The 14,894-nt window shown below is 39.0% G+C and overlaps 1 protein-coding gene across 7 annotated transcripts in view; it reads left to right on the top strand.

Annotated features, from left to right (window-relative positions):
* The window catches only part of DENND2B (DENN domain containing 2B), a 160,086-nt gene that overhangs the window by 68,945 nt on the left and 76,247 nt on the right, over window positions 1-14,894 (top strand). For all 7 annotated transcript variants that reach the window (XM_057369704.1, XM_057369699.1, XM_057369700.1 and 4 more), the window contains one exon: window positions 3,859-3,963. In XM_057369704.1, the coding sequence (XP_057225687.1) occupies window positions 3,884-3,963 (80 nt within the window). In that variant the 5' untranslated portion in view covers window positions 3,859-3,883. The remainder of the gene's footprint in view (window positions 1-3,858; window positions 3,964-14,894) is intronic.

Here is a 14,894-nt window from a genome sequence, read left to right as displayed (position 1 = left end):
GTGACTTAACAGAAGTTTAACTGTACAACACCTCTTGACATGTAGGCAAGCTCCCTTAAAGCACTAAGAAAAGCATAAAAGTATGCTAACATGTTAAGCTAACTTCTTAATGCCTTGGAATATTCTGTTGCAGCTACTTTTATGAGAAAAGTAGATAAATAGATTATTAATAACAATATATTTCTGAAAGTTAGTATTTACTATAATGTACTTTTTTCAAAAACATGGGTTTGTTTTAGCAGCCTGTAGTTCTTCCCTGTTAGGCCTTCCTGTTATGTCTCCAGCTCTCTGCCCTGTGGGGCAGACCAAAGGAGTAATATTTCCCCAAATTTTCCAGATCCCATATCAGTGGTATTTCAAGGGGGAAATAATCTGCCTAAAAAAAATTTTAGAACTCAAGTTGGTCTCAAGCCATGTTAGTGATAATGCCAGGAGAAGGCTTGGCAACCTACATTCAGGGGCTCCCTTCTCAAGTCATTAGACATGACATGTAAATTCTTCTTCTAGGTTCAATAACATTCCCCTTCCACAGAAGGAGAGGAGGGAATCAGTTCTCGGAATGTACAAAAGTGTATGGATACTATTAACAGATGGTCCATGAGGAATATTCTGTCATTGGAGCTTCCTGSAATGATAAAGATCTGTTAGGAAACATCTGCATTGCAGCGGCCATTTTCAGTCAGGATGCTGAACCTTGCCTGGCATGAGCAGCAGATCCCATGTTGCCATCACACCATTTTTTATATTTGTCTCTCATCTTTACTTTTTGACCTTGATAAGTTGTTTGTGGAGGTTTTAGGCAGTATTGATGTAATGATTCTACCATTTGGGCTCATTAAATTGCCAATTTGAGAGTTGCCTTAGTGAAATTAGTAAAGCCATGTGTAGAGCAAAACGCAAATTATGGCCAAATAAAGTTTTAGAAGGAATTCTTTATGTTTCCAAATAAAGCAGAATTCTGCAATTTTAAACCAGGTTTGTTAGATATTTTTTGAGGCAATGCGGAATCTGTGTAACATGACTGTTTTTGGATTTTTTTTTAACAGAATGTCGCAATACTTGAGAGATTTTGGTTTTCATTGCTTTGTGAAGAATAATTTGCAAATATCTAGTGAGGAATTCTCTCACCCAAGCCCAAGGGATGTGACTCTGACCATACAATAATTCAGTAACCATGCAGGCTGTCAGACTCATTTGAAGGCTCTAAAATGACTTGCTACATGACCATAAAATTTCCTTTAGGTTTTCTTTCCTTGTTTCTCTATCTCTGTTGTTTTTTCCTTTATTTTTTGGGAGGTGTGGGTTGGTGGATGGGTGAATGGGGTTTTTGGGGTGATATAAGTCCTTACTTCCAGGCACCTCTGTAAATGGATGATTGATTATTTTCTGCCATGTTCACATTGTTTGCATTTTCTCTGCATATGCTGGGATGATACCAGCATTGCTTRCAGTAAAATATTCATCCAAAAAAAGCATTAAAGAAAAATTGGATGGAAAAGTTAGTCGATATCATTGTATATACCATAGTCTTAATTGCTTGGAAAGGAATACATTTACATCACTATATTTGACATATCTTGTGAAACTCTTTTGGAACTTAATTTATCTGTAGCTGAAAACACAGCAGCTTGTTCTACTTGGCATTTAAAGTGGCTTTGAAAGGTGAGGTTTAAATAATTGCTTCTTTTAAATATTTATCACAGTGATTTTTATCATGGTTTGGCACACTTCCCCCCCCCCCCCCAAATCTGATTTTGGGTATGGGAAAAGTGGACTCTTAAAAACAACAGCATAAAAACACTTCATATTTTTTTAATGGGTCAGGTCAATACCCCATCTTTTTGAGGGTCTCTTCAGCTTGTTTTTGTCTTGAACAGAAAAACACACCTTGGAAAACTAATRTTACACATGCGTACTAACAATTGTTATTCTCCTTATGCCATGTCTATCTCTTTTCTTTTTCTCCCATGAAGTGGTAATAAGTGATTTAGATTTAACACAGTAAAAGTATGGAACTGGTGAGTGGAAAACATTAAAAAACTGCTTATTCCCTGTGGAATGTACAGTCCTAGAAAACTTGGCCAACATTAGCAGGCTTCCTTTTTTGACCCAAGCAATCCCTTTTCCAGTCGGAACAGGCAGTTCTGTAACAGTCCTGTAATCTTGATAATGTAACACTAACAATAACAATGAGACACTGGAGGAATTTAGGGAGCTTCAGTGTAGAAAAAATGTTACCAACCAGGGAAAAAAAAAATCTCCACTTAATCTGGGAAAATTGATACAGGACATCGGAGAAGGACAAGTAGACCTGGAGTCTGTGGTCAGCATGATTGACTCTGCCTCTGGAGCTGCAATGTGCAGAAGATTTTCTGACTGTGTTTGTGGCAGAATTGCTGGGAAAAAAGTGGTTTAGAGAATGTCCTTTTGACTGTGATAGGTCTGTTAGTACAGAGATTTTTGTGTGTTGTCAGTCCCCAGCTTGCTTTGCAGCATTATATTACAATGACTTCTCAAGCAGTCTGGACTTCCTGTGGGCTTGAGTAAACAAGAAGTTTCGTAACACTCCTAATTTTTGCATTAGCTATGCTGTTAATGGTTGCAAAAATTGGTAGTTCTGGTCAGACCTTGGGTGGCACTGCTGTAAACCAGGGTAGATATTTTAGCTTATAAACTAAGAAGTGTCTCAGAAACCACCCAGACCAGCACAGAATTCTTCATAAATAACTCCTGTATCATCAGGTAGAATAAATACTGTTCCATTTCTTTCTCAAGGGACTCTGCTGGCATTTTAGAAATCTTACCATGACARGAAAAAGCATTCCTCACTCATTTTGCAAAATATTTCTCAAGGGATTACAATGACAGAGGAAATGGCCATTAAGAGCTGTGCTTTACACTGGAGAAACATGGGATATAGTCAATGGAGGGGTATGATTTTAGGGATTCCTGCTTTTGCATCCCTTGGATGACATCCAGGCCTATATCCACATCATCATGTTCTCCATTCAGCCACAGCATGACATTCCTATTACAACAGCAGCATGAAGGCAAATTAAATCATGGTACTGGGCTCTTCTTTGCCCATGTACAGCAATGTCACAGAAGTGAGACCCATCTTTTGGACACTTAACTTTATACAAAGGGCTGAAATTAAGTTTTTAGGATTACCAAATTGCTAAAAAAACCATCTAGGAGTTGATAAAGATTCTTTATATTACTGATTTAGTAATATAAACTAAGAAGTACTATAAACTTAGAAGTGTCCTAAGACAGATCTGCTTAGAGTCCTGAGGCCACCAGAGAATCATTTGTGATATTTTCATGTCACAAGCAGATTTGAAAATTATTTTCAAAAAATCCATCATTGGATATGTTTCACTATTAGAAAATATTTCCGTAATAGAGGTGCACTTTAAATGCGAAAGGCTTTCTTCTTGCCTTGGGATAGCTGTTGTGTGGACAAAATGCCAGTCATAGCTATGGTGTTTGTAAGTAACACATAGTGCCCTTGCTGGGATCKCCACACACATGGATTGATGGAAGAACCACACCAAACCGGTGGTATTTTTTGAACATGGTATCAAGCTCTGTTCAGCGGACAAGTCAGCACCTGAAGCACACCCTGCTTCCTAAAAGTTATTTCCATTTATAGCAGTGGGGTCTGATAAACTTGGCTGTGGACTTGGAATAGCAGCAGTAGCAAGATAGGGTTTTGTTTTTCAGGATCGTAACTACACTGATTGCATTTTAGAGAATAAAAAGCAACATGGAGTTTTGCCTTTACACAGCATAGTAGTTCAAGCAGTWAATTGTCATTTGGGCTTGTTGAAGCTTAACTGACTTTTCTTCTCACAGATATCCACATTTCTAGAAAGCAGAAATGACCATGACTGCCAACAAGAACACCAGCGTCAACAGCAGAGCTGGAGGGAGTAAAGTGCCGCAGGACACTCTGGATAGGTAAGTGGTGAACTGCAGGATTTGTAGATTTTGAGTCAAGTTTGTGTTTGGAACAAAATCTCTTTTCAAGGGCAAGCAATCTCTATTTTGACATGGAAAGAGGTTTGCTGGGCTGAGAGAAGTTTTTTGTAGGGAAAGGAGGAGCCAAGGTATGAGGAAAAGTTGTTTCTGGTATACTTCTGTCAAGCTATTGCTGCTTCCAGGCTGGTTATGATGGAAGAAATTGCAAGGAAGACCTGCGTGGAAGGTGCTGTGCAGGGCTCATGAGTTTTGGGCTAAATTCCTCATCCACGTGACCACTGCTGATCTCTAGTTCATGTTTTGTGTTGATTTCTGTCACATTTCCTCTGGTTTAGCTGCCTTCACAGACCATAGTCAGACTGTCTCCTGCTGCAGGTCAGGCAGCAAGTGGGAAAGGGCTGAGTGTAAAGTACAGGGCTCATCTCATCTGTTGCTTTGCTTATTTGTCCTTCCTGTAGCAATAAAATAACTTGCAATGGCAATCGCCTTTATCATTCACAGTTAGGGGGAAACAAAACATTTTTAAATGTGCAGTCAAATAAAGATACACATAATCAGCATTCATTCTGGTGTTTTTTTATTAAGCATATTATGCTGTGGTAGAGCTCAGCAGAGCTGGGCTCAGTATGCTTGTACACTTTCAGTTTGTGTGTTTGCCATCTCAGTACAAAACAGTAAAACCATAAAATAATGCGGGGCCAGGGTGGCTAGAGGTATTTCTAGATAGTTAGTATGCAGATATTAAAACCAGTTCCCTAATTATCTCTGGAATTGTCAAGTTGTTTATCATCCTTCCACCAGTGGAGATAGATTGGTGCTGGGAACTCGGGTCTAGACTTTAGCAAACTTCAGACAAGTTTTTTGTTTTGAAATAATTTCCATTCTCAATAGCTTAGAAAATACTGCATAATACTAAGTTATTGGACAGTAATTATCAAATAAACTGTCTTTCCTTATCATCAACTGTTTTGATTAGACTTCGTCAGGAAAAGATTGTGTAAGTACAACTAAGGGCCTGAAGTTAAGGAAAATCTTTGAGTGGCCCTTGCACAATGAGTGAAATGAATAGATTGTCATGCACCATTTCTCCATCCATTATTTTGTTTTATGTAATCTTTATCTGTCTCTGAGAAACCCTGTAAGGGAATGTTATTTGAGTCAATCATGAGCATTCTCCATTTGAGTCAGGTTGTAAATCAGTGTTTTAAGTCCTGGCATAATAAAAGTTTAAGACTTGCAAGATTTATTGCAAACATGTTCAAAGGTTCACTTAAACAGTCACTGTCAATGCTTAGTGTGGGATTTCACTGGACATTKGGAAACCTGCAAATGTACTTTCTCTGTAATTTGTGGTACCAGAGTTTGTTAGTGTTAATATTGGCAAAACACAGGTGTATGAGTCTCCTGGTTGCTAAGACATATTTTAAGGGTTATTTTCTTGTCAGTCCTAGTTTTGGTGAGATTTATTGTTTCAAGACTGATCGCTTGGACTTGATGATCTTACAGGTCTTTTCCAAGCAATGATTCTGTTAATCTAAGACACAAGATGTAATTCAGTGATATACTGTCACTAGCTGATTCAACATTTTGTTATTCTTTATGGGTCAGAAGCAAAGGCCAGTGAAGTCTGTAGAAGCCTTTCTAATTACTTTGGCTCTGATTCAGATCCCTGTAGATCTTGGATTTAAATTTTAATAATAAAAATCTTCAGTGGAAAGAAGGTGCCTCCACATAAACATCCATACAACAGCATGCTTTGCAGGCATTAAGATTTTTGCAGTAACTAAGATTCCCTTGATCCTCACCAGGGCGTGAATTAACCAGGGCCCTTTTGAATGGCACTTCAGGAAATGAGGGAAAGATAGAGAGTAGAGTGAGGACATTATTTGGTAGGGTAATTGTGAGTTTCACCTGAGAATCTGGTTGTGGGATTCACAGGTTTCTGCAGTGAGCACAGAAGGGGAAAAACACTCAGATCTGAAGAAAATGAAGTGTTTTAAATAAATAAAACCACACGAAAGCATTATTTTTGAAATTACCTGACGTTCATTCACCACTTGTTTCATGCTGAGATTTTTGTGTAAGTTAGGAGAGAAAACTTGAATGTGTCCTGAATGGGAAATTGTAGAATGGTGATAAGCGTGGTTGAAGATATGTTAAAGACAAGAGTAGATAGATTAGACACTTCATCCTAGAAAGGAAAGGATTGAAGGGGCAGAGGAGTAATATACCTATCTGAAATCATATACGGAATGGAGAGGATAAATAGGAAAAAAATTCTCTTTCCATTTAAGAACTAATACAAATCCAATGAAACTAGAAGACAAGAGGCTGAGAATCAGTTGAAAAGAAAGCACTTTTCAGCAGCATGTTTATAAACTATGAAACTTACTGTTATGGGATGTTGCAATTAGACAAAATCATGGAAGAAAAATCTTCCAAAGCCTTTTAGAGAAATAAAATCTGTGAGTCAACAGACTCTTAAGCTGGTTAAGTTACACTGCACATTTTTATTCTCTTCTCCAGGCACCTGCTAACTCTCAGTGACTGAACATTGGACCAGGAATGCTATTTTGGTCCAAGCCAGTGGGAACATTCTGATGTTATTTGGAACAAGAATCAGTTTCAGGAAACAAATTGGAGAAATTGCAGGATTGTTATTACAAAAGGAGATTCAGGCTTTTAGTGAACTTCAAGGGTACAATTTTAATCCTTCCTTGTGAGTCACTGAGGTGAACGCCAAGGAACAGAAGGAAAGGAAAGCACCTTATGTGTAGCTGAAAGTGACTTCTTAGCAATTCTGGCAGGAAGCAGCTGTGTGAAATCTAATTACCCTTCAACAGGGGACAAAGGAGCCCAAAGCATGCTTACAGCTAGTGCATGACCATGACCCTTTTGCATCAAATGAGTGCTTGGGTTGATTTCACCATAGTTAAGGTTTTCTCAGTTACACTGATTCTCTTTAAGAGAACAGAAGTCGCAGAAAGGCATAGGGGTGTGTTAGCTCTCTCTCTCCTTACAAMGTGGCTTACTTTCCCTTAGCAAATGATTTAATATTTATCTGGAGTATTTGTGTTTTACCAAAAACTCTATTTGTTAGCAGGCATTTGTCCAAAACTTGTGTTTTCTCCAGTGCAAAGGTAAATGTAGAAATAGCACTACCATCTTTGACTGAACAATCACCTCTACATTGTGCTATATTAAAACAGGCCTATAGTTATGTCTGTGAGGTCATGATCTAACAGCAAAATACAACTTTCAAACTTGGAGGCTGTATAGTATAACAGAGAAAAGGAGAAAAAAAATCTTGAACAAAATAATTGCATATTAATAWATCATTATATCTTAAAATTACAGCTCAGTTTGAGATGCTAGATGTGGCAAGGACGAGTCCAGATCTGAAAAATATTTGAAGTTGTGTTGCTATGTAACTTTGGTTAATTATTCCTAATGTCTTTGGCTCTGGCTAATACGCCATCTCTTAATTCTGCATTTCAGGGCATTTTATACACTTGAGCCTTCTCACCTGCTGCAGTAACTGAATCACAGGAAGGTTTTGTTTTCAGAGGAGCTCATTGATTTACAGTTTTTTATCTGAGTGTATTGAATGGGGCATAAATAACTGCATATTTTGGAGATACAGAATTGTTACAGTGTATCTGCAAGTGGCAGAATTTCTCTTTGCCTCCAATATTTTCTTTGCGGCAGGCTGTGCCTTATGATGGGTCTCACCTTGGAGAATAGGAAAGAGCTTTTGAAAGCTCAAAAACATTTTACAAGAAGAATTACAGTGAACAAAAATTGAGTTTGTTGCAAGTAAGCATTTTACTGCTATGGTGATTTTGGTAGAATATATTGAGTTAGTGAGAACAAACGTCTTTTAAATTTAATATCTCTGGGCTCAGACTGGGAAGAGAGCAAAAGCAGAAACCAATGCTGGTTCCAATTGTAGAAAAGGACTATGAGAAAAAGGATTCTCATAGGTTATGTGTCTGAGGAAAGCTATGCCACTGGAAGCACAGGAGTTTTGTCACAGGCTGGATTTTGTGATGTGGGCTCTTGTCTTTCCACCCAATCTCTACAGGAAAGGTGGTGTCCTCACCAGAGGATGTTGGTGAAGGATATTCTCCAGCTGAGCAATCATGATTTAATGGCACAATAAACTGGAGCTCCTGATATCAGGGGTTGCAATAGCAAGACACCATTAATTTGTGCCAACAAAGGGTTACATCTGCAAATTGCCATGAGCACGAAGTTGTAAAGTATCTATTCTAATAACACACAGAAAACTTCTCCTTTCTAAATACTTTTAGTTGAATCTTTGAACCAAATATATTCTTATTTGGTTAGAACTGAAATGTGATATCATCTTTCTCCTTGCTTGGGAAGAACTGAGCTGGGTACCCACAAACCTCTAAATAAAGGCTTTGGTTTTTATCTGCCAGCAGTGTGTGAGGGCATTCCTGCTGTCACTGGCAGTTTGTCACCCCTATTAGCCAACATTAGTCCTGTTAAATGTTTGCACTTGCTTTGTAACTTAGAACTTTTTCCTTTTTCAGAATTTAAGTTACTAGGACAGAATTTTAATTGGTGCTGTCTTACCTCYAGTGAAGGCATTAGAGATACAGTATATAAAAAAATATGGACTAATATGCCTCTAGAGATACCTCAGGAATGTTTCAAGATGATTTTTTAATAGTTCTTTAAATTTCAGATAAAATAATGACTTACATATCTTAACAAAGTGAGTCTATGTGTTGGTTATAAGCAGTATTTTTTGGGTTGGTTTCTGTCCCCATTATGTACATAGGTCTGTGCTCAGCTGCTTCACATGAACATCAAGGTCTTGCATTGTATTCCTGCAGTTCTCTGAAGGCAGAAACAAACTTAGAAAGGTCTTAGGAACTAAGAAAACTATTAGAAAACTCTTAGTTAAAGGAAGAATTTGTACCTGTGTTTCAGCTTTAAAAACCTGAGATGTATGATCAGTTCCAAACTCAGTCATAGAAGCCAAGCTCATTCAGTTTTACAGCAAATGTATTTATTTATTTTAAAGTGAAATTAACTTTTGGTCCACATTACTAAATCCAACTGAAATACTTTGTTTCCTCTGAAAAGATTATGTGGTTGTGGGCTGGGCAGAGGACTAGAAATATTTTGCCTTTAGGAATTGACACCTCCAGAATTCTTAAGCAAAAGAATGTGCAGGTAAGTCCAGCGCTGGGGTTAAGCAGTGCCCTGCTGTCAGTGCTGGAGTGAGCTGGCAGTTTTTTTGCTCTACTGGCTTGTCCTGAGAGTGCCCTATTCTCTTCCCTTTCCACAGTAAAATTTTCATGTAGAAGAAGATCTTATGCCTTGAGGAAAACCCATGTGCTTAGGGAGAAGGGTTGTCTTCAGAGAGGCAATGTCTGTGCAGGACTTGTCTCTCATTTAGAGACATCCCTTCATGCATGCAAATGTAGTGCCTTTTGCTTGTGTTACCAATTATGTAACAATATGATTGTTAAATTAATTCTTATTAATTCAATCCCTCTACTACTCCTAATGTAAGAAAAAAACACAAACTAAACCAGTGCTCCTCAGCTCTGTATTGAACTGTAGACACTGCCCAAATTTATTGTCAGGTCATTTATCCAGATGTGATCCAGTCTGCCTGCACTGACAATGAATTATCTTGTGACTAATGCAAAAGAGCTGTGCTCACATCCATGGAGGATGACTCCAGGGGCAGATAAGGCAAGACAACACTGAACAACTCTCTCACCATTAGTTACAGAGTGTTGGGAGGGAGATAATGCTGCATCCACCACAGTGGAGCCCTGGTCCTACTGTAAGAAAATTATTAACATAAGATAAACAAAATGTAATGAATTGCATTTATGTATTTCATGTGAATAAAAATTTAAAGACCACGAGAGCATCATGAAAAATGCAAAAACTTGCAAATCAGAAGACACGGCTTCAGCTCTGTGTTGTTCTAAAGCAATGAAATTTTGATCTTATTTGAAATTCTAATGCATGCAATTTTCCCACTTATTTTTATGTATAATTGCCACTGTGTTACCACATTTATGATAAAGTATATTCTCATCTCTTATTTTCTTTGCTTAGTGGACAGCATTTGCTCTGTGTGGACAGCATTGCTCTGAGTGATAGAAAAGCTGCTTGTTTCCCTTGTGGATGGCTGCATTTGAATTAACACGCAAAAGGCACTCTCTGCCTGGGCTTATACTTAGTTACACAGGAACAGGGAAGGCAGCAGGTCTAGAAGTGGTTGTTCATAACTTTTGGGCCATTTGTGCATGGTTTGGTAGGTTAGTGGTTRCTGTTTTGTGCATACTTGGGCATGCAAGTCTTTTTTCATGGGACTCTGATGAGGGAGGGCTGAAGTCAGCTTGGGAAAGAGAGTGAGTTATGTGCGCCTGAAGCAGGAAGCCAAGGCTTCATTTAATTTTTTATTTTAAAATAAAAGCTTCTATTGCCCCATCAGTTGTGGGGGGGGGGGGGGGGGGGGCGGGCCTGGGCTAAAACATCTCCCAGTTTTTCCAGCCAGAGCAGCCCTCAGGGACTTTGTTAGAGCAGCAAGAGGCCAGTGGTGTGAGTTGAGCTCACATGTTCTCAGCATGTCTCAGCCTCTCTCCACTGCCCTGGCTGGAATCTCTCCCCTCTGCTGCAGGAGATCTCCTGGCAGCTGAGTGTGGCTCAAGGCAATGAGGCACTCCACACTGAACTGCTGAGATGGATTTTCCTGCCAAAAGTATTTGCCTACAGCTCAGAAGTACTAGTGAGAACATTTATGAGCTCTTTATGAATTCGTGAGAGAAAAAACAACCCCCCTGCAGAAAATGTTTCTTACTTTAGAAGGGAACCAAGTTTTAATATTTTGACAGTGAGCTTGAGAACAGGAGGAATAGGATTTAATAAAATTCTAGGACTAAGCAATATGCTAAGTTATTTGGGCTGTGGTGAGACACAGCTCTTTTATTTTGTTTAAACCACGGAGGTTTAGAAAACAGTACAAATAAACTTCAGCCGAATAATAATGAAAACTGAATAACTGATGTGAAAYCTATTAGCAATTATTGTACCCTTTCATTTACAAGCAGAAACAGCCAGAACTGTGCAGCTGACAAATTGTCAGCAGCTCAGTTCCCATCAGTGCAGAGTTACATTTGATTCAGGAAGGAATAAGTGCTGTTCTTTAYCCTGTGAGGTTCGGGGTGCATTTGGGACATGAAGCTCTGGCAGCTCAGCTCTGAACTGGGCCATGGGAGGTGGGAGGCCACCTACGGCCATCAGGAACAGAAACATTTGCAGTGGGAACAAGTCAAAGTTCTGGTTCTAATGACCCTGAGACTGGGAAGGGTTGAATACAGGCTTTGACTGTATTGCTGCCCTTTATCTGGCTAATCAGCACTGGTGCTGTGCTGATTTCCCATGGTCCAAGGCACAGTGTTTCCCTCCCTCTCACTACTCAGCACTGACCTCGGGCTGCCAGAGCAGATGGGCTAAAACCTCTTGAAATCACTTTAGCAGGGCTGCAGGAATATTCTGATAAGCACAGTAGTTCAGGCACATGAGAGGAATGGTTTGTAAGATGAGGTAACAGTTTCTAGTTAGATCAAGAGATAGAATTGGAGAAATGGTCTTAGTTTTGGAWACATCTTTTGGGTTTCTTCAAACAGTTGATAGTGGGGAGCAGGGAATTTTGATGTTCCATTTATATTGCTGGGTGGTTTGTTTCACTTTAATTTCAGAAGTCCATTCAGGAAGAATGCACTTGTCAGTCAAACAAATTACTTTCTCTTAGATGGAAGTTTTATTAATATATCCCTTCTGTTTGCATAGGTTCCTAAGGAAAGACCCCAAGAAACCTTAAAATTTTGATTGAATTTTGCTTCATTAAGCTTCAGATCAACTTGACTTTGCTATTGCTTAGAGGCTAGAGGAATGTAGTGAAGTACTTTCTATTGCAATTTAATTCTCATGACACTTTGAATGCTTAATGTTTTCATTTGTAGCCAGTCATAATTTATCATTAAAATTACCTTTTCTATTAAGGTTTATATTTGCCAAAACCACTGGAAACTAAAAAAAAGACATTAAAAACCAGAATTCTAGATGAGAGGTTAGACTAAAAGAGGCATTTTTAATGCAACTGTTGCAGTATGAAGACTACCTAGCCCTAACACTGCAATCTTTATTTACATTAATGGACTCAGGAGTACTAAGACCTGAACTAAACTTTGGTATTTTTTGCATAAAATTATAACAAGAGCTTGATTTKGGAAATGTTTCTGATGACTTTCTAGTGCTTTTACTGCACTGAAATGTAACAAATACAAGCAATGAGCAAGACATGTCAAAACACTCACAGGAGTCCACACCAGTGAGGTATCAGAGAACCAGAGCATGAGTTTTATGTGAATTTGTTTCTTGGGTGGCTATAAGAAGTGAGATTGAAATTCTCAGGGAATATGGCATAGTAGTCATGTCAGGCATTTTTCCATCAAATGCAAATATTTCAGTTTTTCTGGAATGAAACTCTGTTGCCTGTTGTGCAAGGGACAACAGCAGGGACATGCTGACAGTCTCACTGAAAAGATGAACAAAGATGCAAGTTATGAGCATTGCTAATGATATTCCATGTTCTGTGAATATTTGTCCATTAGCAGCTGTCTAAGACACTCATCTCTACACTTGAGCTGTTGAAAAGCCTTTAGTATGGGACAACAATTTCTGTTCTGAGCCCTAATCATTGGAGATTTGGATAAGTGACTTACAAATGAAAGAGTCTGTGTTGTCTTACCAGTTTCCCTTGCTGTTTGGTTATCCTAGGAAGCTATTTTCCACTTGGGCAGAACAGAACATTTAAAGAAGGCACAGCAGAATTTGTAAAGACTGAGTTTGAAAGGAAGATCTGAATGTAATGAGATAGGTATTATGTTTTTCTCTGACTGGAAAAACAACACCCCATCTGYCTGGAAAAACAAAGCAAGAAATACACTGATATTGCATCCTCACAGACATGACCCTCTAAATAACATGGTCACTATTCATCAGGCAATATTGTGTGATGAAACTGGGAATTAGCTCAGTGCTTGAGTCAGTCTCCACACTGAGTATCACCTTTGCATTCACACTTGAGGAATGAGCATTGACAGCAAATGGTCTTTAGAAGCAAAATAAACTGTAAGCATTTTTCTGCAAGCAAGAAAATAGGGGCTAATGGAAATACACAGGTAGCATCCATATTCTTACAATATATGCGTGCAAAAATACCCATAGTTCTTGGGAGACTTTTTCAAAACTTTTGTCACAAAATTCCCATCATGCCCTCTGATGTTATTTCCATTTTTGTCACATTCCCTTGGCACCAGGGAACACTGGAGCTGTTAAGCAACAGGCAGCAATGTGCAGGCATCTGGTAGGATGGGCTTCAGTGCTGAAAGCATAACGAAATATAAAAATTGTAACAGATATGATGTTCCTAGTAACTAAATAGYACTTTAAAATTTATTTATTGGATCAATCAATAAAATTCTGTTGTAGTCAGTGGGAATGTCAGTTCTTGTGACAGTCTGATTTTTTCAGAGCCTAAATATCTTGTTTATTATTAACCAGATATGGAAATTTTGCCCAGCGTGTCCTTATGTTGCTCCTGAAGCTCCTTGTTAAAACACTATTTCTACAAAGGAAATATTTTATGATTATCATATTAATGCTGWGCTGTAATGCAAGTATATGTTAGTATTTTATCATGAGAGAGCTGTAGAAAGTTGCTGAAGTAAATGAAAAGTATTAATTTGTTTTTTTCTCTCCCTAACGATAGAAAGAAAATGTTACGGCTGTAAAGCAAGGTGACTTCTTCAGCATAGGTGATCCACAGTATTGTGGCTGTATAGCAAGTACTCATTTGACAAACAATTAGCAGCAGCTAAGAGATGGAAATGGTATTCTTCATTTTGGATTCATAGGATAAGCCCATTGTGTATTGCAATTTCCCAGAAGTTTTTCCAGGTAACAGCATAACTGAACTGTGAAACAGAATTCATTGCAGTGGCAGTAACACAAAAACACTTTGTGCTTCAAATTCTTCTAGCAAGACCTCAGAAGGTCTTTTTACATCTAATGCTGGCAGGCAGGTGGGCTCCTGTTACAGGGACCTCTGTGCCTGGGATGGGGCAGTGTTGGTGACATTCAGGTGCAGGCAGTGTTGGTTACTCCTCCTGCTGTCACAGCGTAGCTGTCTCCAGCTGACTCACCTTTTCTACTGTGCTGTGGGACACTCACCCGGAGGCAGCTGGGGCCAGAAGAGGACTCGTCAGTCCAGGCTACTGAACAAATGCCCGGTCATGAGTCTGTTCTCACATGAGACTTCTGCCCTCTTGATTTGTTGCTGAGCTGGGAAGCCASTTTATGTCAACACAGGCAAATGGGAGATGGCAGATAGCCTGTGTCCGTTCGTTGGCAGAGACCTGAATGCATTTGAATGTGGATTTTTGACTTCTCCCTTTCCTRTCAAACAGTCCTGTCATCCATGTGGGCTTCAAGATAGGTGCTGAGCCTGGCTTGCTGTGTCTGTGTGTGTGGTTTGGTCCCTGACACAGCTTCTATTATTTCTTTAGCAGCAAGCAGCTGGATTGCATCAGTTCAGAGCTTCAGGAATGAATTGGAAACTGTTGTTCCCTGTAACTTTAAAATCAACTTCCCATTTTCTTTTCTCAAACTGTGGACTACCAGAAGCAAACTTCTGTCTTGCCAGATTTTTCACACACCGGTCCCTTCAAAGTCAGCGCGATTTTGCAGAGAAAGGCTTTGCTCCTGTTAGTTTTGTTAAACATTAATGGCAGTTTCCTCCCCTTAAGCATACAAAGGGACAGAGGTTTGACAAACGCTCTCAGTGTGTC

Source organism: Malurus melanocephalus, unplaced genomic scaffold (assembly GCF_030028575.1).
Source record: "Malurus melanocephalus ecotype Western Australia unplaced genomic scaffold, MMel_1.1 scaffold_114, whole genome shotgun sequence".
NCBI classification, from domain to species: domain Eukaryota; kingdom Metazoa; phylum Chordata; class Aves; order Passeriformes; family Maluridae; genus Malurus; species Malurus melanocephalus.
This window is presented reverse-complemented; position numbering and strand designations above follow the sequence as displayed.